At 43.1% G+C, this 23,744-nt stretch overlaps 1 protein-coding gene across 7 annotated transcripts in view; it reads right to left on the bottom strand.

Moving 5' to 3' along the window:
* TBC1D15 (TBC1 domain family member 15) overlaps nucleotides 1-23,744 on the bottom strand; it is a 100,295-nt gene that overhangs the window by 64,811 nt on the left and 11,740 nt on the right. For 3 of the 7 annotated variants that reach the window (XM_032792601.2, XM_075066517.1, XM_075066535.1), the window contains exons 2-6: nucleotides 20,340-20,438; nucleotides 19,996-20,070; nucleotides 14,265-14,300; nucleotides 11,135-11,273; nucleotides 1,529-1,739 (exon numbers count right to left, since the gene is read on the bottom strand). In XM_032792601.2, coding sequence (XP_032648492.1) covers nucleotides 1,529-1,739; nucleotides 11,135-11,273; nucleotides 14,265-14,300; nucleotides 19,996-20,070; nucleotides 20,340-20,438 — 560 coding nt within the window. The other 4 variants (XM_075066512.1, XM_075066523.1, XM_032792605.2 and 1 more) reach the window with 3 other exon arrangements.

Below are 23,744 nucleotides of genomic sequence, written 5' to 3'. Positions count from 1 at the left end.
TGACGACATGTACCCAGAATTACCCACAACACTGTTTTTGCCCCATCAGGCATTGAGATCTCAACCCAGAATTCCAGTGGGCGGTGGAGACTGTGGGATAGCTACCCACAGCGCAACACTCTAGAAGTTGATACTAGCCTTGGTACTGTGGACACAGTCCGCCAACTTAATGCACTTAGAGCATTTTTTGTGGGGACACACAATCGACTGTATAAAAACGATTTCTGAAAAACCAGCTTCTATAAATTCGACCCAATTTCGTAGCGTAGACATATCCTTAGATTCTAAGCTCTTTGGGGACACAGTCTTTACATGTTTGTACAGAGTGCCTAGAACAACGGGGTCCTGGTCCATGACTGGGGCTCCTATGGGCTATAACAACACAAATAATTAAAAGACACCAAACAACAACTTCTGGAGCTCAATACAGTGGGAGGTATTATGAAACATAAGCTATGCATCTGATCAAAAAACAAATTCTACTAGCCAGAGGCCAACACAAAACAAGTTCCTGCAAAGCAGAACCCCAGTGAGAAAACCAGCCCCTCTGGCTCTGTACATAAAGCTAGTCTAATAGTGACATCATATGCTATCAGGAGGGTATCAGGGTTCAAGATTTGTATTTAGTCCCTCATTTCTGGGTCAGCAGGAGCAGATAATGCTCCGTAACAGGAACAACTTTATCAGAAACTGGAAGGATCCATGGTCAGGTTTCTTGGCCAGTTTTTTTTCTTCAAATCCTTAAGAAGAGAATGTGAAGCTGTTAAAAATAAACAGCAGTTAAGGGAGTTCTGAATACCACTTTGGAGGAAACATTTATATATAGATTTGGATGACAGGGTGGTGCTTTTTTTTTTTTTTTTTTAAACTAAGTTTAACTTCTAGACTCATTTATCCTAACAATGACACCTAAACTAGGAATCATCATCAATAATAATTATTTTGCTGATATACGAGACACACAAAGTGGGTGAGATAAGCTGGTACAAGAAAAGATGTTGTGTTGGTGGAAGGGACAAGCTTTTGAGCTTCAGAGATTTTCAGGTCTGGAGAAGAAAGCTGAGAATCCAAAGTGATTTACATAGGTTGACTATTATCACCCCCATTTTTAGATGAGGAAACTGGAAGAGAGAATAAACGCACAGTCACAAACTCCGACAATAGTGAAGTGAGCAATAGAACACAAGTCTCCTTATTCGCATTCTATACCCACTAGAGGGTGCTAATACCATGAAACGTTATAGCTTTTTGCAGAGGTGGTTTGATTTTCAGTAGATTGATGAAGCTTGTTTAAATATATCAAAAAAACATTTGAAATGAAAACATGAACTATTAAATCAATTTTTAGAAATGAGAAATTATTGAAGTAGTGAGAAATAAGATTAAAGGGAAGGGATTTTATTAAGTTGTCAGTGTTCAATTTTCAGAACCTACTTTCATACTGGCAAATTTATTACTAGAATTTACACTTGCCATTATTTACATTTATATTCTATATTAACATAATTAAGAACTGTTTGATACTTACTCACACAACACCACATATTTTTCAAGGGACACAATCAATAATTTGCTATCACCATGATGGAAGTGAAGAGCTGGGAGGATGACATCATCCTTTAGACAGAATACCAAATAAGACCATCCCATGCCTTCTTTGTTTTGTTTGATTGACTTCAGATCTGTCAGACTGAACTGGAATGACCATTTGCTTTCTCCATTCGCATGAGTTGTAGTATCTTTAAAGACAAAATTGTGACAATTACAGTTTGGTTTCCACTATTAGCATCTACATATACCCAGGAGACGATTTACCATGAAAAACTGTGCAGTGGTACAAGGGCCCCAACAACAGCGGGGGCCCCCAAAATGCAGGACAAATCTCATCTGACAACCTGCCCCCAAGTCCTGGCCGATGGCACAGCAGGGCTGAGGCAGACAGACTGCCTGCACGCCACTCCCAGAAGCCGCCAGTTGCTGGCACATCTCTGTGCACCCCTGGTGGGGAGAGGGGGGCTCCACGTGCTGCCCAAGACATGCTGCCCTCCCTCCCCTCAAGGGGTGTACAGAGACGTGCCAGCAGCCTAGAAGCCACTGCCAGAGGGGTGTGTGTGCTGGTCGCTATGGAAGTCGTGCCACCCGAGGTAAGCACTGCCCCCCGGCCCTCTCCTGCACCCCTGCCCCAGCCCAGGGCCTGCACCCAAACTTCCTCCCAGAGCCCAACCCCTCACCCCCCACACCTCAACCCTCTGTCCCATCCCAGAGCCCACACCCCTCACCCCCTCCTGCATCCCAATCAAGGTACCTCATTTTATTTTCATTTACTTCCCATTACTTATAATATAGAAAGAAGAGGAAGAAAAAAAGAATGAAAAACGGGGCAGGGGGGAATGAAGCTGCACACAGACCCCTACTAACTCTAAATCCACCACTGCATATACCCCATATGAATGCTGCCAACTTTTCAGAAATGTACACTAGCTCTGGGAATGGAGTGTGCACTGCAGCATTCCTCAGTTCACTCTATATCTGTCCACATCCCAGAGCTATATTAAATGTTTAGAAACCTATCAGACTTCATTTTCCTGCTTATTTTCTACCCAGTTTGTCTAGCATCTGTAAATTCAGTGGCTGAATGAAAGCCCAGCTACAAATGCCATGTCCCATGATCCACCTAACAGCTCAAATCAGATTGTACGGTGCCTAGCACAACAGAGCCACAAACACATGGGTAGGCAGACTCCTTGCCTCAAACGGATCACTATCTAAAGCCCTGATGCTGCAATCATACACGTGTGAGTAGACTCCTCACCCCAGTCAGAAAGAAAAGTTATTCACTTGTAAAGTAACTGAAGTTCTTTGAGATGTGGTGTCTGTATGTGTATTCCACTCTAGGTACGTGTCACAAATCCTACCAAAGTACCTCCTCCTGGTCACCTACTAGGACTGTTGTGAGAGTAATCCAGTTCAGGAGAGGCATGGATTCCCATGGTGTTTCACACTCCTGCAGCCTCAGCTGGTTAAAGCACTGGTTCCTCCCTTGGCCTCTTTGGCACATTTCCTGGGCACTGACTCTCAGTCTACTAGCTACCACTTCTGAGAAATGGAGCTCCTTAGCCCACCTGCCCTAGGCCCCCAGGATCAGCACTGACCCTCAAGATACTCAAGGTACTTAAGCATACCTTGTCCCAGAATTCCACCACAGACGTGTGAAGCTTTTGCTTTACTGGTTCAGTCTCTCAGGGTCACACAAGCAGTTGTGAAGCACATAACACATCAATACTTTTACTTAATCATACAGAGCACAGGAGAGTACAAATCATACAAAACAACAAACATCTTAAACATAAGGAGTCCTTCACAAGGGAAGGCGAGCTAGTGAGTCCTACTTGGGCAACGATCTAGGTCCAGGAAAGTAGGCAAGGTGTTCCCTGCCTCACGCAAACTGTTACATGGTGAGTCATCTCTCCCTCATGGAGCCCCTTTCCCAGCTTGTGGCCCTGCTCTCTCATACCCCACATTTCCTTTTCCTGTCAGGCTCATTGTTCTTGTGAATTCCCTGATTTCAACTCCTCCTGATTCCCTGCACTGCCTCACTTCTATTCCTGGTAACTTTGCACTGCCCTTATCTTCCCCAGCCCCCTTCAGAAGGGTTATGCTAAAACCAGATTTCTAAGGATGCAACTGCTTTTCAGAATAATCTTTCTGAGGTCTAAATACCATTGTTAACCTTGAGTATTTCCCATTGCCCCTGTCTAGTGTGTACCTGTTACAAGATCTCAGACTCAGACTTTAAGGTCAGAAGGGACCAATATGATCATCTAGTCTGACCTCCTGCACAAAGCAGGCCACAGAATCCTACCCATCCCCTTCTATAACATACACATAGGCACTCATGATACAGCAGGTTTTCATAATACACCTTCACAAAATCAACCAGAATTCATGAACTGAGACAAATGCCTGTACAACTTATAGTACGCCTGCACCCCATGTGCTTGAGATAGGAGATTTTAGCTAGCAGTGTCCATTTGTTGTTCTCAAGCATGCTAAGTAATATGCTTCATACCAAGGGTATACAGGGCAGTGCAGAACTAACTGCCACTCCAGTTTCTTTGCCATCTTGGAGTTTGAAAGTATAGGATGACTCCAAAGCAGAGGGGAAGGAGGGTTGGCTATGGAATATACATATGAAAACATCTCAAAGAACTCCAGTTATTGCACAGGTAAGTAATGTTTCTTCTTCAGATGCTTCCCCGTATGTGCATTTCATTCTAGGTCACCCCCAAGCAGAGATCTAAATTAAGGTGTTGGATGCTCAGTGTCTTATCTAAAAAGAGAACAAAGGAATGCTCTACCAAAAGAAATGCCTGCTTTAGATCCTTCTTTACAGTATAGTGGTTACTAAGGTGTGTATGGAACCGCAGGTGGAAGTTTTACAAATATTAATTATGGGTTCCCCCCCCCCCCTCAAAAAAAGTAGCAGCTGATGCCACCTATGTCCTACTGGAATGGGCCCTGACAATACTCAGTAGACCTAGTTTAGTCAATTCATGATGCCCTGTAACCCACCTTAACAGCTTCTGAGTAGAAACACGATGGCTTTCAACCTTTCAGCAAAGGAAACAAAAAGAGTCTTGGTGAAGATCTAAAGGGTTTTGTCCTCTGAAGGTAAAAGACAACTACCCTTCAAACATCCAGGGTCTATAACCTCACTTCAGCATCTTTACAAACAGGGCTTTGGAAAAAATATGGGTAAATGAATGACCTGATTTAAAGGAAACTCAAGAACTTTAGACATGTTTAAGGGATACCTTACCAAATTAAAAAAAACTGTGGGGGCAGGAGAATCAGTCATAAGGGCCCCTATTTCTCCCACTCTTTACTGATGTGATAGTTACAAGGAAGGAAGTCTTCATAGACAAGTGCAAGAGAGAGCATGAAACCACCGGTTCAAATGGAGGTCTCAGGAGATCTGTCAAATTACATTTAGATCTCATATAGAAGATTTCATTCCTTTATAGGTGGGAATATCCTCACTAAACCTTTAAGAAATCTGATCACAGGTAGGTAGAAAAACACCAAAAACCCATGTAGGTGGGTAGTATGCCCTTATGGCACCAAGATGTACCCTGAGAGAGCTGAGTGATAGACAAGGTTGTTAAGGACAGCAGATAAGTCTAAGACAGTGAGAATTTGCAACTGAAGAGGCACAAGTCTACAATGCTTACACCACTTGATGAAACTTCTCCACTTTGCATCATAGTTTTTTTCTAGTGGAGATATTTTCTGCTGTTGATCAGAATATTTTGAATGCTAGTAGAGCATGCTCTTTCTATTTCCGACATGCATTCAAAATTCACAGAGATGAAGTGTGGATAGGTTGGGAAGATGGGTTTGACTCCCAACCTTAGATAAGAGATCTCGTACTAGCAAAAAGAAACATTGGAGGACTACCGGAGAAACATATGAGCTGTCTGCGAGACAACAGAAACCAAAACTGTCTTGGCTACCAATACAGAAGTTATGAGGGAAAGTGTGACTGCATCTTGCCTGGCCTTCTTGAGCACTCTTGGAAGTAATGGAATTAGTGAATATGTATACATCAGAAGACCAGACCATAGAATGAGGAACACATGCAGTACAGGTTCTGACCACATCTGGAACAGAAAGTTGGGCATTTCTTGTTTTTGTGTGTCACAAATAAGTTCACTGAGATGTGACCCCACTTCTGAAAGACAGACTGAAATACAGAGTTGTGTATCTCCTATTCATGATCTGCTGAACAGTGTCTGTTCAGCTTGTCTGTCAAAGGGTTCTGAGACCCGGTAAGTGAACTTCTCTGAATGTAATGCAATGTTGTATGAGCCAATTCCACAGCTGCTCTGCTCTCTATACAGGGGAGATGACGTGCCCCTCCCTGTGTGTGTATATAAAATATGACAGCTGTATTGTCCATCATAATCTGAATGCAGGCATTTTGGACTGCTCTTAGCTCCAGAATATTTGATGTTCTGTGTGGGTTTCCCAACCCAATAGAGATGCATTTGTAACTAGCACCTTTGTTGGAAGAGGTAGGGAGAAGGGAACTCGCATGCACAGTGGGGGTTCTTCCACTAATTAAGGGAGACAGGAACCTCAAGGGACCACTAGTGGCAGTTACAAAGCGTGCTTGCTCAGCATATGAACAAACTTCATCCATCCTTGCAGGCAGCGTAGGTGCCATCTGGCATGCAATATTATGAAAGTGCAAGAGGTCATATGGCCTAGTAAGCTGAGAAAAGTCCTTGCCAACGTCTGAGGCACTGTCTAAAAAGTAATGTGGTAAGTCTGGCCATAGTCTCAAACCTGTTCTTGAGGTAGATAGGCCCTTGCTGTTTTGAAGTCTAGTACAGCCCCAATAAATTCTACTCATTGTATTGGAATGAAACAGCGCAAGCGTTGACTCGTAGACAGAGATCGAAACAGATGGAGAATGGTCTGAGTGGAAGTCTGATGTTCTTGGTAAGAGTTCTCTTAACCAGTTGTCTAGGTATGGAAATACTGATATCCCTGTTTTCTTAGGTGAGCAGCCATTACTGCTATGTTCTTTGTAAATACTTCTGGAACTGTGGATAAACCAAAGGGTAAGATACTGTTTTGGCCTACCACAAACTACAGGACTTTTCTGTGGTGTAGGATATATGGCAACATGAAAATAAGCATCCTGTAGGTTGAAAGCTGCAAACTTATCTTTCATATTTACCAATGGTAACGCAAATATTAAGGCAATCATCCTGATCCTTATTTGCTGAATGAAGGTATTGAGCATTCTGAGGTCCAGAACAGGTCTCTAACTTTCCTTCTTCTTGGGTATGAGAAAATATTTGGAATAGAAACCTGGAATAGGATTGAGCAGGGCATGAGGTTGAGTGATTACAGGGATGATGCTCTCTGTTGCAAGGAGGCAGCTTCTTAGGTTAATACTTTAGGCCTGGTCTACACTTGGGGGGATCGATCTAAGTTATGCCATTTCAGCTATGTGAATAATGTAGCTGAAGTCGACACACTTAGAGCTACTCACTGTAGTGTCTTCACTGCGGTGAGTCGATGGCTGACGCTTCCCTGGCAACTCCGCCAGCGCCTCTCGGCCTGGTGAGTACACAAGTCAACAGGAGAGTGCTCGGGGGTTGATTTATTGCGACTAGACTAGACACAATCAATCGACCCCCGCTGGCTCAATCACTGCCTGCCAATCCATCGGGTAGTATAAACATGCCCTTCGATGTCTATGTATGAGAGCAGTCACTGCCGCTGGTGCAAACTTTTGATACACAAGAGGTGTGTATATGTCTAATGATTTCAGGTTTGCTTTAGAGTTTTTGAGCAAGTATAACATATTGCTTTCTTGCCAAACAGCTCTGCCTCTTCATATAGCAGGTCTTTTGTAGAGGCCCTGTACTTCACACACTAAAACTTCTGAGAGGAAGTCTAGAGAGCAAGTTCTGTGAAAATATGTCAGAAAATCTTCTCCAGTATGCTAGCAGTGAAAAAAATATATTCAGCTCAAAGGGAGAGGCTGCACAGACAGGGTGATAGAAGGTAGGGCCAGCCTTGGGGTAAGTACAGGAGAGGACGTTGATACCACTGAAGTATTAACCTCTCAAATCAAAGAGATATGCAGCCTTCCTGATAGTAATAGAGTCAGGCTCCTCAGTATAACATCCCTGTGCTGATGTTACAACACCCTAACAGGCACTGATGCCCTAGATATAGGAACCAGACAAGTGGTACACTACATTTCACAAGAGATCCACCACTATCCATTCCAGGCCATGGAGTCTTGGGAGGCAATTCAGACCTCTCCTCAGAGGATTTATGGAGAGATCTACCTCTAGATTGAGGGAGATGGATATCCTTCAGCCTTTTCCCCAACATTTTCCTACAGGACTGTTTAGTAGAAGGAGACCTATCTCGTCCCATGTTCTTGCATTACTGAGAGCAGAGCTTGAGGGGCATGCTTTGAACTTGCTGACCAATGAACTGGGGGTGGGTGGGTGTTAGGTTGACCAGACAGCAAGTATGAAAAATCAGGACAGGGGTTGGAGGGTAATAAGCACCTATATAACACTGAGGGTACGTCTACACTGCAAGATTATTTCGAATTAGCTTAAACCGATATTACAAAACAGCTCTAATAAAATTGGTTTAGCGCGTCCACAGTGGGATCACGAAAATCGATTGTTGCGTCCATGGTCCAAAGATACCATCGATTCAGGAGCGTGCACTGTGGGTAGCGTTCCTCAGCTATCCATAGTTCCCACTTCCGGTCTGAGAGCACAGTGCTGATGGGCAAAACATTGCCCACGCGGTGGTGTGCCTGGTACGCCTTCACCTCCCTTTGTGAAGGCAGCAGACAACCCTTTGGCGCCTTTTTCCCGAATGCATTGAGCAACGCCATAGCCACAGGCAATCAGGGACCCTGAAGATCACAAAACAGTGAGTCCGTGACGTTGTCAACACTCGTGCGTACTCTTGCAAGCATTCAGTACACAGAGGGTGACATTACAGTATCAAAGGAATTATTGTTATTTTACTTCTCTTCACGTGCTGGGGGGGCGGGGGGAAAGACTGACGAGCTGTTCCGTGACCTGCAAGACACCGTGTATAGCTACATGGCATGTGGCGCTCAGGCAAGAATGCAAAATATTTCAGAGACTGCTGGGAGACTGGTAGCTGTTAGTCCTCATTCGCCCCTCCCTCCTCCATGAGTATCCGTTTGAGTCTCTGGCTTCCGTTACAGTGTTCACGCACCGCTGTGTATCCTGGAGTTTATTTTTCAAACGCTTTGGCATTTCCTGTTCTTTAACGAAGCTCTGATAAAACAGAGTTGTCTCACATACAGCGATCAGATCTTAGTATCTCCCGTAAAGTTCAATGCAGGAGCTACTTTGCATTGAACTGCATCACCACCCGTGCTGATCAGAGCTGGACACGTGAAAGCAGGAAATGTCATTCTAAAGGTCTCAGGGCTTTTCCTGTTTACCGCACTCCGATCCGAGTTCGGATTGCGGACCAGAGCGGTCAGTGGTGCACTGTGGATACCTCTAGGAGGCCAATAATGTCGATTTACGTCCACACGAACCCTAATCCGAGTTATCACTTTCGAATTTAGCGCTACTCCTCCCGTCTGGGAGGAGTTCCGAAATCGATTTAAGGAGCCGTTTAACTCGATATTAATGACGACGTCGTGTGAACGGGTACAGCGTTAAATCGGTATATCGGCCATTAAACCGATTTAAAGTCGCAGTGTAGACCTGGCCTAAGCCCCAAATATCAGGACTGTTCCTATAAAATCTGGACATCTGCTCACCCTAGGGGCTGTTGATGGGTCTGGCTCCCTGGATGGTCCCAAGTAGTAGTCATACATTTTCAGTCTTGTCCCCAGTTTCAACACCCTTTTTGAAAAGGACTTATACACACTGCTTTTTGAGGGGATGAGTGATTCCCATAAACAAAAGACAACATTGAATGCGTCCATGATTAAAGGAAAATGCTATCTTGCAAGAAGAGCAATATTTGAAGCTAGGTGATTTAGGTTGAGGCACTCCTCAAAGCTAACTGAAACCTATCAAAAATTATAAACAGCTACAAAATGATAATCATCAACAGGCAAATCACTAGTCTAACATTAAATAACCACTACATGCAGCAATAAAATAATAAGAGCTAACTCTATAGGAGTGCAGGACACTGAGCACTCCATCACAGTCGTGGGCAGTGAGAAGGAATTGCAATGGTGGTAAGTCCTGCATTGTCCTTTATACCCTTGGTTTGAGGTACAGTGGTACCCAATGTGCATGAATAGACTCAACAGTCACTGCTAACTAAATATCTTCAATATCCAGCACAAGCGGGTCATGTGCACCTGGAGTGAAATATACATGGACATGCACTCTAAGAACCACCATCATTGATGGGGTGCCACGTGAACATAAGGGTCCTTGTGGCCTTTTGCAGGGTCTCTGCTGCCCCTGACTGGTCCTCCTTAGTCTGCCCCTGAGCAGGGCAGTTCTTGGACCTTCAGCGCTAATTAAATCTAGAAGTATGTTTCAGTCTCTTGGCTGTGTTTGTGGAGGCAGCCTGGTGCAAGGGTGTTACCCATTTGCTGTCTCACGCTGTAATGCCTACCTTTCCTTCTCCGTACTCTCCCCTTTTTAGCAGGTTTTATCATCTCTATGGATGATGCTGTTGGAGCCTGCCTCCATGACTGACAGCTCTTGCAGCTGCGTGAGGGTGTGGTCAAGTCGTTTGCCTACAAACCAGAGAGGCTCTCCTCCCCTTTCTGTTTACGCTCAGTATGGGATTTGTAGGCGCCATTACAGTCCCCAGTTATGGGACTTGGTCTAATATAGGGCAAGACCATGAATATAAAAATATGGAGGGAGCGTACAGAGGGAGGACAAACGTAACTGTAATAAGATTTCACAATTACAAGCAAAACAATAATGGGAAACATAGGAACTGTGCACATTCTCGCTATGCAAACTTGATGGTTCCCAATTCTTTAATTCTTTCAATTTTACTGTATTTATTCTCTTATTTCACCAACATTTCAGTGTTAGGTGTGAAATAAGAGTATAATTCTCCAGATATTTGTCTTTTTTTCTGATGTGCAAGCTCTCACTGCACAGTAGTATACTCAATCTCCCTCTGGTGTTCCAGTAGTGATGTAGCATCTGCTTAATACAGCATTAATCTTCTCATTCTCTCTCCTAACTATTGTATGCATTTGTTCAAGTTACACTTGCCTAAGAGAGATGTGAAGGTCATATGCATATTAAGACAGGTATAGCAATGCTTTATGACACAGTAGGATGAGCTCTTAAAATGCTGGTTAGACATAAGCTTCAACCACACAATCCCCCCCACAGTGATTTAGCGGGGAAATCAAATTGAAGAAGCAGACAGCTTTGTGGGTGCAGAGATCAATTCATCTGGAAAAATGGAAGTAATTCAAGCCACAAGTCACCTCAGCATTTCACTTCCTCAGGGAATACATTATAGAGTACTCTTTATAACTAATGGATCCTTCAAAACTAAGTTAATCTCAAAAGGAAATATTTAAAGTTTCAGAATTTATTTTTGCAAGTACCTCCATTAGAACGTGGCTTCTTTTTAAATGAGACAGTGTTGACCATGTCCCATTCTGCTTCATAATTATTCTGGTGGTCTAACCCTCGTGGAGATTTTTCTTTAGGGGTTTGTGTCCACTCTACAACTGAACTGGAATCCTAAACAAAATTAAAAAAAAGTGATAAAACGAAAACTGAATTATATCAGTAGCTAATTTCAGGTTTAAAAAACACAAACACCTTTGGTAAATTGGAGTTAAGTTGAAAGTACACAGACTTGAGTGTTAAAATACTCAGAAGAACATAGTTATCAAACAAATATTAGGCGGAAAAAACACAAGAAATTCCATGTTAAGTTTAAATTAAAAAGAAACCCAAACATTTGAAATTTATAGAAAAAGATAGTGAAGATCACCCAAATAATCTTAAATCTGCCCAACTAGAGATGCACTAAGAACAAGTAGAAATTTTAAAACAACCTTATCTATTCAAAATTGACAAATTGATTTCAACCCAATAATGACATATGTATCATTTGTTACTCTAAATTGTACAACGCTTGAGCCACTTCCACCCTTATTTACGACCACAGATAACAGAAAAAGATGCATTTTAACAACTCAACGTTAAATAAATAGTATTTTAAAAGCAATCATTCCCAGCTCCCCGCAAAGATTCATGTGTCAATTATACAATGGTAAGAAACAGAACTGGCCTTTGTTCTAAATCAAGATCACAGCATTAAGGCAGCAACACAGAAAGAATAAAAGTTATTAAGATGGCAAAGCATTACACTTTGCATTGGAGACAGCATGTATGAAGTCAAATTATAAAATCAAATGCTTTCATAGGTGTTGGAACTTAAAGTGATTATCATCATATACAAGGTTGGCAGTCTGATTCAATGGCTCTCAGTACCCTCACTATAAAAATGGTTCCAGCACTCCTGAATGTTTTGTGATTCTGTTTCAGAATTCCACTTTCAAAAGTATACACATACAGAGTTTTCTCCAAATGTAAAGCGTGGTTCAATCTTTGTAACAAGGGCCCTGGGGGACCAGATTAATTATTTTCCATAATCTCCACATCAAATCTGATCATTCTGCAAGTAAACAGACATTTTTCTAGCTGTGAGCCCAAAAAATTTACCAGAGGCTCTGAGACAAGTTGAGTTCTGCCACCGTGTTTATCACCACCAATAAAAATGGCTCTGCAAGCTGAGATATGGTCTCTTTCCATGAATAGCTCCTCTACTTGTCTCTGCTGCTGCTTATAACTTTCTTAAAGTAGTAACAGAGTGAGACTGGCATTTTTGCTAGTTCCACTGCTGTCCATAAAGCAGAAGAAAGACAAGGGGAAAAAAAACTACTGTCTGCTGCCGCTTAGGAAAGTTATTAGAAGCAAAGGAGACACTGAAGTAGTCTGTCAACACACTCCGAAAGACAAGACTAAATTAGCATACATTAGTATGTTATCTTCACAACCAAGGGAATAGCAACAATTTTTTTTTTTTTAATTCTGTAGAAAATCGGTGGCTTAGCTTCCTCTTAACAGGGAAAGCTTCCTAGCAGTGTATAAGGCTTTGTCTAAACTACACAATTTTGTCAACAAAAAAGTCAGCTTTCATCAACAAAATAGTGATGTGTACACACTACAGTGCTCCTACCCCTGATTTAGCTCTCCTGCTAAGCCATCAAAATAAAACCAGCTTGACAAGCAGAACAGACCTTTTTGCAGCTAAGGCTAGGTCTACACTGGGGGTGGGGGGTCAACCTAAGATACGCAACTTCAGCTACGCTATTCGCGTAGCTGAAGTTGGCGGATCTTAGGTCGATTTACCTGGCCATGAGGACAGCGGCAAGTCAACCGCTGCTGTTCCCCCGTCGACTCCGCTTCTGCCTCTTGCCGCAGTGGAGTTCTGGAGTCGACGGTAGAGAGATTGATAAACACGATAAAATTGATCCCCGATAGATTGATCACTACCCGCCGATCCGGCGGGTAGTGTAGACGTACCCAAAGTTAGATTGATGCAGTGTCAGTGCACAAACTGCACTTGGTTATGTTGCCATAAATGGCCTCCAGGTGGTGCAACATCCTGACTGCTCTGGTCAGCAGTTCAAACTCTGCTGCTAGGTACACAGGCATCTGCCCCTCACCCTTAAAAGGACCAGGAAATCTTGAAATTCCACATCCTGTTTGCTCAACCTTGACAGCTCACATGGCATCTTTCCAGTTCACCATGGCAGCTCCATGCACTAAACAATCTCCCGCATGGAGTATATCAGAGTTGTTGGTTCTACTGGAGAGGAAGCTGTGCAACCATAGCTCCACTCCAGCTGTAGGAACTTCGATACATACAGGAAGATTTCTCATGGCACGTTGGAGAAGGACTACAAATGGAACACGAATCAGTGCCATACAAAGATCAATGAGCTGAGGAAGGCATACTAGAAGGCAAGGGAGTTAAATCATTGCTCTAGCGCTACATCAAAGACCTGCCGCTGCTATAAAGAGCTGGATGCCATCCTCGACAGTGACCCCACCTCCATGAGCCCCGTGGATCCTTCAGGGGAACTGGAGACAGTGGCCAGCGGCCTCAACCCCGAGGACGAAGTGATGGATGAGGAAGTGGAGCTGGAGGATGAGAGGGGACAGGTGACAAGGTTGCCTGGGATCATTCCAAGTCAGGACCTCTTCTTGACCCGAAGGTTCAGGCCAGTCCTGAGCACTCTGTGGTGTGCATGATGCAGGAGAGGGGAGTTCTAATAAGTGCTCATTTTGATTGGATACTGCTCGGTTACATGAGGAAGAGCTGTCCTTTGCTTTGTTATATGCTAGAAGTTGCTTAAGGGATAGAAATGTACAAGACGAGTTGTGTTTGAGTCTGCTTCCCATTCCCCTTTGCAGGTATGCAGTGAGGGCTGTGAGGAATAGTGTGTTAATGCACATACATTTCATGGGTACTCGCCAATCCTCTGCTGAAGGTTCCTTGGCAGAGCTGCTTTGTTCCTTCCTCCCGCTGTAGGAAACTTTTCCACAGCCACTGGCAATCACTTTCGAAGGGACCAAAGCGGCACACAGGTAAACAGCATAGGAACCAAGTCTGAAGCTGCACGCATGCAAGAGATGCACCCTAGCCTCCTTTCTTACCCTCAGGAGTGAGATATTGGTTTCAATGACCCCTGCCTGCAGAAGATGGTGGCAGAATTTACAATATTGTCCCAAGTCACTGCAGTGATCCCCTTAACAAAAACCACCTAGACCCTTCACCCCATCTTGGAAGACTGCACCTCCCCTCCCACGGCCAAATTCATGATGTTTAGGGCAGTTGCCGAGCTGTGTGCTTGCCAACGGACAGTGAAAAAAAAGGTTTATTTATTATGATTCAATGCTCCAAGTGCACTCACAATTAGGCCCTCAACTTGTACCAGAACTGTGATTCGCACTCTGTTTTTAATCTATATACACATCTGCACCAGTACGCTAGCTCACAATGTCTCTTGGGAGGAGCATTGTGAGAGTGCATGTGTACTATATTAAAAAAGCTATATGGCTTAAAAACGTGCACAGGCATAAGAAATTATACAACAGGCATCAAAACAAGTAGCCTTTTACATTAAAAATAATAAATTTCTCAAGTCAATGCTCAAAACCACAAACTGAACTATAAAATAAAGAAGTTTTCCCCTTATTTAGCTTGCGATTTATAAAGTCATCACACTTAGAGCTCAGCAATCCCAGTTTCTTTGCACCAGCTGCTGTTCTCCCTGTGGAAGCATGCAGGGGAATACTATCACAGGACACATTCCTTAATTTTTGCAGGATTTGTGGGCAACCCTGGCACCTCTTGGCTTGGCAAGTCATCCTCCTAGGGGGCTGCGAGAAGCATCTACAGGTAAATTTCCCCACATTGGCACAGGAGGGGGGTGCAGGGATGAGGAACACAGGATGGGGGTGAAAGTGCTTTCTGGCTGCCTAGCAATGTTTAATTTTTACCAGGGCTGAGCCCCAGAACCTCTTAACTTGGCAGGTAATCCTCTGCACCCTCCTCGGGGGCTGTGAGCAGGGGAGAGGAGCAATGACAGCAGGTACTCCAAGACTCCAGGTCAGTTTCCCCAGGTGGGCGCAGCATGGGGATGCAGGGATTAGGGGCCAAGAGGGGTGTGCACAGGTGAGGGGCACAGGAGTGGGGTGGAAGCACTCTCCAGTTGCCCAGCCAGTGTTTAATTTGTGCTGTATCAGGTCAGTTAGAGAAGGAGACTGCTGCTTCTGCAAAGTAAGTCAGTATGGATTCCTGACTTACTTTGCAGAAGCAGCTGCATCCATCTCCAACTGACCTGATGTGGCAATGAAGTCGGAAGAGGTTTCCTAAACTGCTTGACTGCATAAACTGAGGCAATAGGAGCATGGGGAATTTCACTGCCTGTCTTGATCTATCACCTCCCGTTTCTCTTCCTGGGGGGTGGGGAGGAAGGGAATATAGGCTCTGGAAGGCAGGGAAGTAGCCTCATAGGCTATGAGCTGCAAACAGCTTGCTTCCCTGACTTTGAAATCCTGTATTTAGAGCCCTAAAATACATACAAAATTTGTATGTGTATCCAACCCGGCATCTGCAAAAATGGTCCGCAGATATCCGCATCCGCGGCTGGGGACATCCATGGACATAAAGCTGATACCTGCAGATTTGCAGGACTTTACTCACGAACATGCCTCTGTTTATTGTTTCTTGAGCTTCTACAGATGGGGTCTTGAAGACAACCCCCTACACACCAGCAGAGTGCCTGCCAGATAAGAAAGTGACCCAGGAGGAGTAAGAACATGTTTCGAGAGATGCTCCAATTGTCTGACATCAGAGATCAAGATCAAGGGGGAGGGATAGCTCAGTGGTTTGAGCATTGGCCTGCTAAACCCAGGGTTGTGAGCTCAATCCTTGAGGGGCCATTTGAGGATTGGTCCTGCTTTGAGCAGGGGGTTGGACTAGATGATCACCTGAGGTCCCTTCCAACTCTAATAATCTATGATTTCTGTGATCACAGGATATGAAGAGAGATCATTAAAAATTAAGAGCAGATGGCCAGAAGAGGAAACAGGGCCAGGAATGAATGATAAAAGTGATGGAGGACCAAAAGAGATATTGATGTCCCTAACTGCACTCGGGCAGAACACATGCATGCTCACACACCCTGCCCCGCAGCCCATACAGAACTGCCTGCCATGCCCTCCCCAAACTCCATCCATACATTTCTTGCATCTTCCCAGCCCCTCACAGTACCCTGTTCACTCCACCCCTTCAGACAGGTTCGACTCAATGACAGCTTGACTTACAGCTGTGAGAGCCTCCAGCAAGAGAGTTACGTGCCTATCAAAAAAGTGTTTTTAGTTATTGCTGTTTAATAAAAAGTTACTCTCTGGAAATAAAATCAATCTTTATTTGTCTTCTACACACGGTGGCTGCTGCTAGAATTAATACACAGTGGCAACTGGAACATTTGCAGACTACAAATCACAGTCCGAAAGGAATCATCAAAATTTTCATTCCACAAAGTAAACAAACCATGGCAGAATGCTTTACAAAAAAGAAAAAAAAAAAGAGAGACATTACTGAGGCAAATTGTCAAAATTCAAATAGCTCTCCAGTGAGCACCTCTAACAGCCCTGTATATGGCTGTTCAAAATCAGTAGCCAGGTGATCCGCCTCCACACTCCATCCCAGGGAAACTTTTCACCCTTAGCGTCAAACATTATGCAGCATACAGCAGGCTGCTATGAGCACAGGAATATTTTCTTCATTGAGGTCTAACATTTGCCATAAAGGCAGTGCCAGCAAGCCTTTAAACTACCAAACGCACATTCAAAGGTCATTCTGCACCTGCTCAGCATGTTATTGAAGCGCTCCTTGCTGCTGTCCAGGTTTCCGATGTAAAGCCTCATGAGCCATGGAAGTAAGGGGTATTTTGGGTCTCCCAGGACCACTATGGATATTTCCACATCCCCCACTGGAATCTTCCAGTCTGGAAAGAAAATCCCTGATTGCAGGTTTCTGTACAGGGCAGTGTTCCTGAAGATGAATGCACCATGCACCTTCCCTGACCACCCCATGCGGATATCAGTAAAATGACCATGGTGATCCACAAGCACCTGCAATACCATAGAGATGTATCCCTTTCTACTGATGCACTCTGTCACAAGATGATTCAAAGCTTAAATTGGGATATGTGTACCTTCTATTGCCCTGCTGCAGTTACTGCATCCCGTTGCCACAAAGCCATCCACTATTTCATGTACATTTCCCAGAGTCCTTCGTGCCAGGATGTGATTAATGGCTCTGCAAACTTGTGTGAACACAACCCCCACGGTGGACTTCATGACTCCAAACTGATTTGTGACTGACTGGTAACAGTCTGGAATTGCCAGCTTCCACATGATGATTGCCATCCACTTTTCCACTGAGAGGGCAGGCTATCATTTTGGTGTCCTTGCACTGCAGGGCAGGGGCAAACTCCACAGACAGTTCCAGGAAGGTGACTTCACAATTCCGAAAGTTCTGCAGCCACTGCTCGTCATACCATGCCAGCATAACGATGTGATCCCACTACTGCCCCAGATTTGAGGGGTGTGTACCCCAGAATTTGATCAAGCTAATTGCAACTATATTGTGTGCATTCAGCCACCATGAATCAATACAATAGACCTCAATATAGTTAAGGGTTAATTTGAATAAACTGCAGTTTCTGCTAATCAGAATGGGACAAGAGGAGAGAGTCAAACTGAGACTAAAAGAGAACAAGTGGATTTGGGCACCTTTGATATAGACGCTTATTATGACTAAGATTGTTAGGAATGGTTTGTTGATAAGTAGTTTACTGAAGTTAGGAGAGGTGATGACCCAGTAGGGGTCACTATGAGCTGTGTTCTGTAAAAGTTAGTTATAACAAGACTAGATAATGTACCATGGAGCAGTTCTCTGAAGCTATCTTGAAAAAATTTTTCCTGATACCGAACTCCCCAGCAGAGAAGCAACCTGCCATTGTGGATCAGTTGTAAATTACTCAACACTATCTCAGATTAGGTAATTATTTGGGAAGTTCTAAACCTATTGCTCATGTCTGTGTGTACTTAAATCTAATAAATTGTATTTTTACATAAGAGTACGCTTACTTGTATTAATCTTTCATCAGAATTGCTGTGTTCCCATTGATTTATTCCTGACACTGCATGGAGTGAAATAGTTAAGTTACCACTTGTTTGGGTTCTGAAAACCCTGGTAACATCACCACTCAGTGCTTACTTCCCGAGCTCAGTAACGAAGGTTCACCATGTGCAGCTGCTCTGTGAATACCAAAAGTAATCTATAATTGTTTCTGTCCATGGCACACAGCAGAGCACACACCACAGATTCCTGTTCAGATTTGCAGTTCATGAAATACTGCATGATCAGCCACATTGTTCATAACACTTATCACAAGACTAGAGGTCAGTGCAGGATCTATGCTTTTAGGCAGAGATGGCAGCTGCACAATTTACAGGGGCTGTTGAAAAATGCTACAAAACGTAGTTGGAAGCCCATGAAATGACAAGACAGAAAAAATGCATCATGGGATGGGGAGCCCATGCCCATGATGCACTGCAATCCACTCCCGCAACTTCTAGCAGCAAAATGTAGCAAGTTGCACAGTGGGATAGCTACCCACAATGCACTGCTCTCTCGCTCTCTCTCTCTATGCTAGAGCATCAACTGTGCACGCACTCTGACACAAAAAGCGTTGTGTGAACACGCACAAGCGATGTAATTATAGTGGTTTATGATCATCGGCATAACTTGCGTCAACTTAGGCTATATCTACACTACAGAGTTAAGTGAGTTCAGTTTTCAACCCCAGGGTATAAAGGGAATGAAGGAGAGAAGTTGGAGACTGATATTGCCGCGAGGAAAAGTTAAAGTTATTTGGGTGACCTTCTTTGCGCATTCTCATACTTTCGTACGTTTGTGCTTCTTGTAACTACCAACACAGAATTTCCTGGCTTTCTAGATTTGTGGGTCATGTATTTTTAAGCAACAACACTAAAGGATCTTTAACATTCTAATATTTTATAGGGCTTTTATTTTAACGTACTTAGTAGGCACAGGCCAAAACTGGGCTTACCATAGTGGAGAGGTAAAACCACTATAGCTGAGGTAGATATAAGCTTACTGTTTGAACACTTAGAAAAAGTGGAAGTTAACATCTACATACATATGAAAATTGCACAGATCCCTGACCAGCCCATGCAGAGAGACTTCTGCAACATCAAGAGAAGAGTAGGAAACAATTACTTGTCTTAGGCCTAGTCTTTCTTGACTAGGATTTAAATGTCTGATGTTCACTCATGTTACCTACCTCAGTTTAAGACCTTCCAAAATTCTAATCAAAACAAGGCAAGTTTTATTTATTTGTATTATAATAGCTTTGTTTTAGTACACACCAAGCTAGTACAGTTAAAGCCTAGAGGCTTTAATCAAGATATTTTCTCTCCCAGACTTAAATCATTTTAGTTAGGATGTGTGAGCTAACAACCTAACACATCTTTAAACCCTTGTCTAGACAGAGTAATAGTGGTAGCACTCCCCTCTTTCATACTCTGAAGACCAGGTTTCACTGGATCCTAGCACCCTCCACTCAGACAGCAAAACATAACTGTCTTTTTATTCTGTTTTTACAGTGCTTAGCATAATGGGGTCGAGGGCGAGGGCTCCTAAGCACTACAGTAACAAAAAATAACTACCACCCTGAATAAACAAACTTCTGCTTTTAGGATCATCTAGCTAAACTTAACTGATGAACAATACAAACAAAACCTGCAGAGAGATGAAGAGGTGAAAGCCAGTAATTAATAAGCATACCTTTCCAGCACAAAGGATATTGGAAGAGTCCAAAGTATCATCCGATGGTCTCCAGTCTACTATTACTTCAGCTTCCTACAATACAAGTTACACTTATGCATCAAACACAAATTCAGTAAGATTATAATTAAGAAAATGCAGATCTACCTATCTATGCAAAGATATATGTATGTTTACTTTATACATACATTATTATAGGTAGAGCTGCCAAACATCATGGTGTTCAGTAAAAAATACAAAAAGTGATGATTTTTCTTGTAATATTTTAAACTTGTGAAGGTATGTTAGATGCACTGAAGGTAAATGTAAGAAAAAAAAATCTAACAACTGTATCAAATGATTACCTTTTCTATGACACGTAGTACTCCTGATATTATACTGTCCTGGTCATCATTTTTTGCACAGGAGGAATGAATGAAAACCCCTTCTTGTTCATACACAACCTGTAAAAAACAAAAATGGATCAACTTCTTGTTTTAATGGCAGAACAACATTTAGACAACATAAGTACCTAGACAGATAATAAGGGGGAACTTTATTTACAGTATTACTGTCATGTCCTAAAAGTCATATTTACAGCACCAAAATGGTACTATACAATTAGTTTGATCTACAATTTTGATTTGTCCTGCAATTCAAAATTAATCCTGCTGCACAGACACAAAAAGTGAGTTTCCAAAGTCTTATTCTGGACAAAGAAGTGGTTGTTCCACAAAATTCTTGATTTCAGCTTCAGTATATTGAAAGATTAATTTATAGGATCAATGAAATACTGTAGTACAAAGTTACTTTGGAAGAATTTTAGATCATTAAAATTGACCTGAATGGTGATCTCTGAATGTATCTTATTATTTGACTATCTATATGATGTAAATTTAAGCACACCAAAAGTTAAAGACTTACTGTGTAAACTCTTTCTTCTCAGTGAGATTATATTTTCCCTTATATAAAAATTAATTTGCAAAAATCTAAAACAGTGCCCTCCTCTGCCAAGATTCAGCATAATCTCCTGTGCTGCTTGATTTAAATAACCTTAATCAAAGTCTACCAAAGGAATTGAAAACTAGGGTCGTTGGAAACCTGAACAAACCCGCTCATTTGGCTGGGAGTGGGGGAGGAGGGGAGGGAAACCAAGTGAAAAAAAACCCAAATGCTCAATACTAAGGTTTTGAAAAGTGAAACATACAACATTATGTGATTCATTTTGTGGACATATTTGTTCCTCAAATATAAAACAGCATGCATGTTCAAAATAGAGAAATGTACACTTCTGAAAATAAAATGTAATAATCCTCTCTTCTAACTAGCTCAGCCTTTTGTAAGTATGCTAAAATACCAATACCCTTTTACAAGCTTAATTGCTTTTGAAAAGTTGTTGCCAACTTAGCTACTTTGTCACTAGATTTAGTGACCTTTTGGTTTCCCTAGTGAGAAAACAAGTGTCAAAGTGACCAGTGACAATTCTAGCAACTTTCACTGCCAATTACAGTGACATTCAGACTAAGTCGTCACCAATATATATAGTTAAAAAATTATTCACAAGCAGCTCAGTAGTGTTAATAAAATCCATTCCAGGCTCTTCTTATACTACATTCTTTTGCACACCAAGTCAATGTCATTACATCTCAACTGTAAATGTCCTCAGAAGGAATCACATTCCAGGGCTTCTTGGCCTGAGATCACTATAATCTGCAGGCAAGGAAAAGAAGTCTGTGGAGACTAATTAAATACTTTGCTAAAACCAGGCGTACTTTGGAGAGAGCAGCACATTAGCCAAGGCTTATTTTACTCAAATGTGTTCTTTTTTGCTGCTCTATAGTAGGTAGCACACCCGGTGATGCAGGGAAAAATGGCTAATGAAGTGGGCAGGGTGGGGGAGGCAGGTTAGCTAGGAAAAGAGAGCTGCATGGATGAAAGTTGTAGTGGGATGAGACAGAGGTCACCAGGGATGAAGCCCTTAGTACAGGATCACAAGGTAGAACTAGCTTGATTTCAGCTCCCCTTTACTCTTTCCCATGGCTTGGCTTTGGGTTAGCTGCCCAGCTGTTTTCAGAAATCAAACCCTAGAAGCGGTGAGAGAAGGGGTCTGGCAAGCTGATTTTTGTTTTTAAACCTACTTTCTTGCAGGGCCGCCCAAAGGATTCAGGGGGCCTGAGGCAAAGCAGGGGAGCTGCAGCGCTTGTACTCACCCGACGGCGGTCCGAGTCTTCGGCAGCTTTTCGGCAGCGGGCAGCTGTTCAGTCGCGCCGCGTCTTTGGCAGCACTGAAGGACCCGCTGCTGCCGAAATGACACCGAAGACCCAGACTGCCGCCAGGCCAGGGCTCGCGGGGCATTTCGGCGGCAGAGGGCCCTTCAGTTGGTCCGTGTCTTCAGCAGCACTGAAGGGCCCCCCTGTTGCCAAAGTGTCAGCCAAAGACCCGGACCGCCACCGAGCCAGGGCCCAGGGCCTGGGGTAAATTGCCCCACTTGCCCCCCTCCTCTGGGCGGCCCTGCTTTCTTGGCTTCCTGCAGCACCGAGCTCAGGTCAGGTGCATGCCCTCTTCCCTGAATCTGGGCTCTCCATTTCACTAATTTGTCTGCTCAAATCCAGGCTGGCAAGAAAGGGAGGCTCATCTGAAATTAACCAACCCAAGCCACCCTAGGCTGTAGCGTACAGAGCCTTCCCAATGAGCAGAGGGCTGCAGTTTCCTTCCCAATGAGTGGAGGGCACCCTCCTGATGATGACAGTGTACTATTGTAGTAGTTGCTTCTGGTGTGCTACAGTAGTAAAAAAGAGCATGGAACGGATTTTTAACAACATTATTGAGCTGCTTGTGAATGATTTTGTCACTATACTTGCCTGGACATGCACATGCATGTATTTCTCTGGAAATTTTGCTGGTGACATTTTTTACTCCTTCTGAGTGCTTAAAGAGCTACATCTAGCCACTTTTCAGGGTTTGACTGTGAGCAAATAATAGGCAGTCAGTTGATGGGCTTGCCAAACCTGGCTTTCTGGTTTCAATGGCACCTGATCACGAAAGCCAGATAGAATTTGTGCAGGATTCTAAAACACCACTGTTTACTTAGATAGCATGAGAAATATACACATCTATACAAAATAATCAACACTCCTATATGCATTTCCCTGCCTTGGGTTCTTCACCACTCTGAACAGTTCTTTGGGTTTGGGCTAAGTCCTCTGGAGTGTCTGGAATCCTTCTGCGTATTGCAGCATGGATGCTGGTGCCAAGCTTTGGGGCCTAGGCCAGAAATTCTAAATCTAGAGTGTCACCAATAAGTGTGGATGCTCAAGCCGTGGCATTACAAATGCAGAGTACATGGACTCGAATCCTGATAATCCTGGGTTTGACACTGCAGTGTAGACATACACTTCATCTACTTTGCCCTGTCTTTTAAAAGTAGAGCTCTGAAGTTAATATATCATCAAAAGTCTCATTATTAAATTTGTAGTGCAGCTTCTTCTAGATCACAGGATTGAGGCTTCACTATACTAGATACTCTACACAGACACCATATTACATATCATCTTGAACTACTACAAAAAAGTTGTAATACTCTGTTTTACATATATAGTTTTTGAAAATGGACACTCACATTAATAGGATTTTATGTCCTACTTCTTTTATGACTAGCATGGTACACACTTCCTCTGCAGTCCATTTTACCTTTAGGGAAAAAAATTATTCTGTTTTTATTTCAGTTCTGTACTGAAAAAAAGCTGAGATGAAAAGGCAGATGAAGTAAC

Source organism: Chelonoidis abingdonii, chromosome 1 (genome assembly GCF_003597395.2).
Source record: "Chelonoidis abingdonii isolate Lonesome George chromosome 1, CheloAbing_2.0, whole genome shotgun sequence".
Lineage (NCBI taxonomy): Eukaryota > Metazoa > Chordata > Testudines > Testudinidae > Chelonoidis > Chelonoidis abingdonii.
Note: the sequence above shows the minus strand (reverse complement) of the source record. Positions and strands in the feature narration are given on the sequence as shown.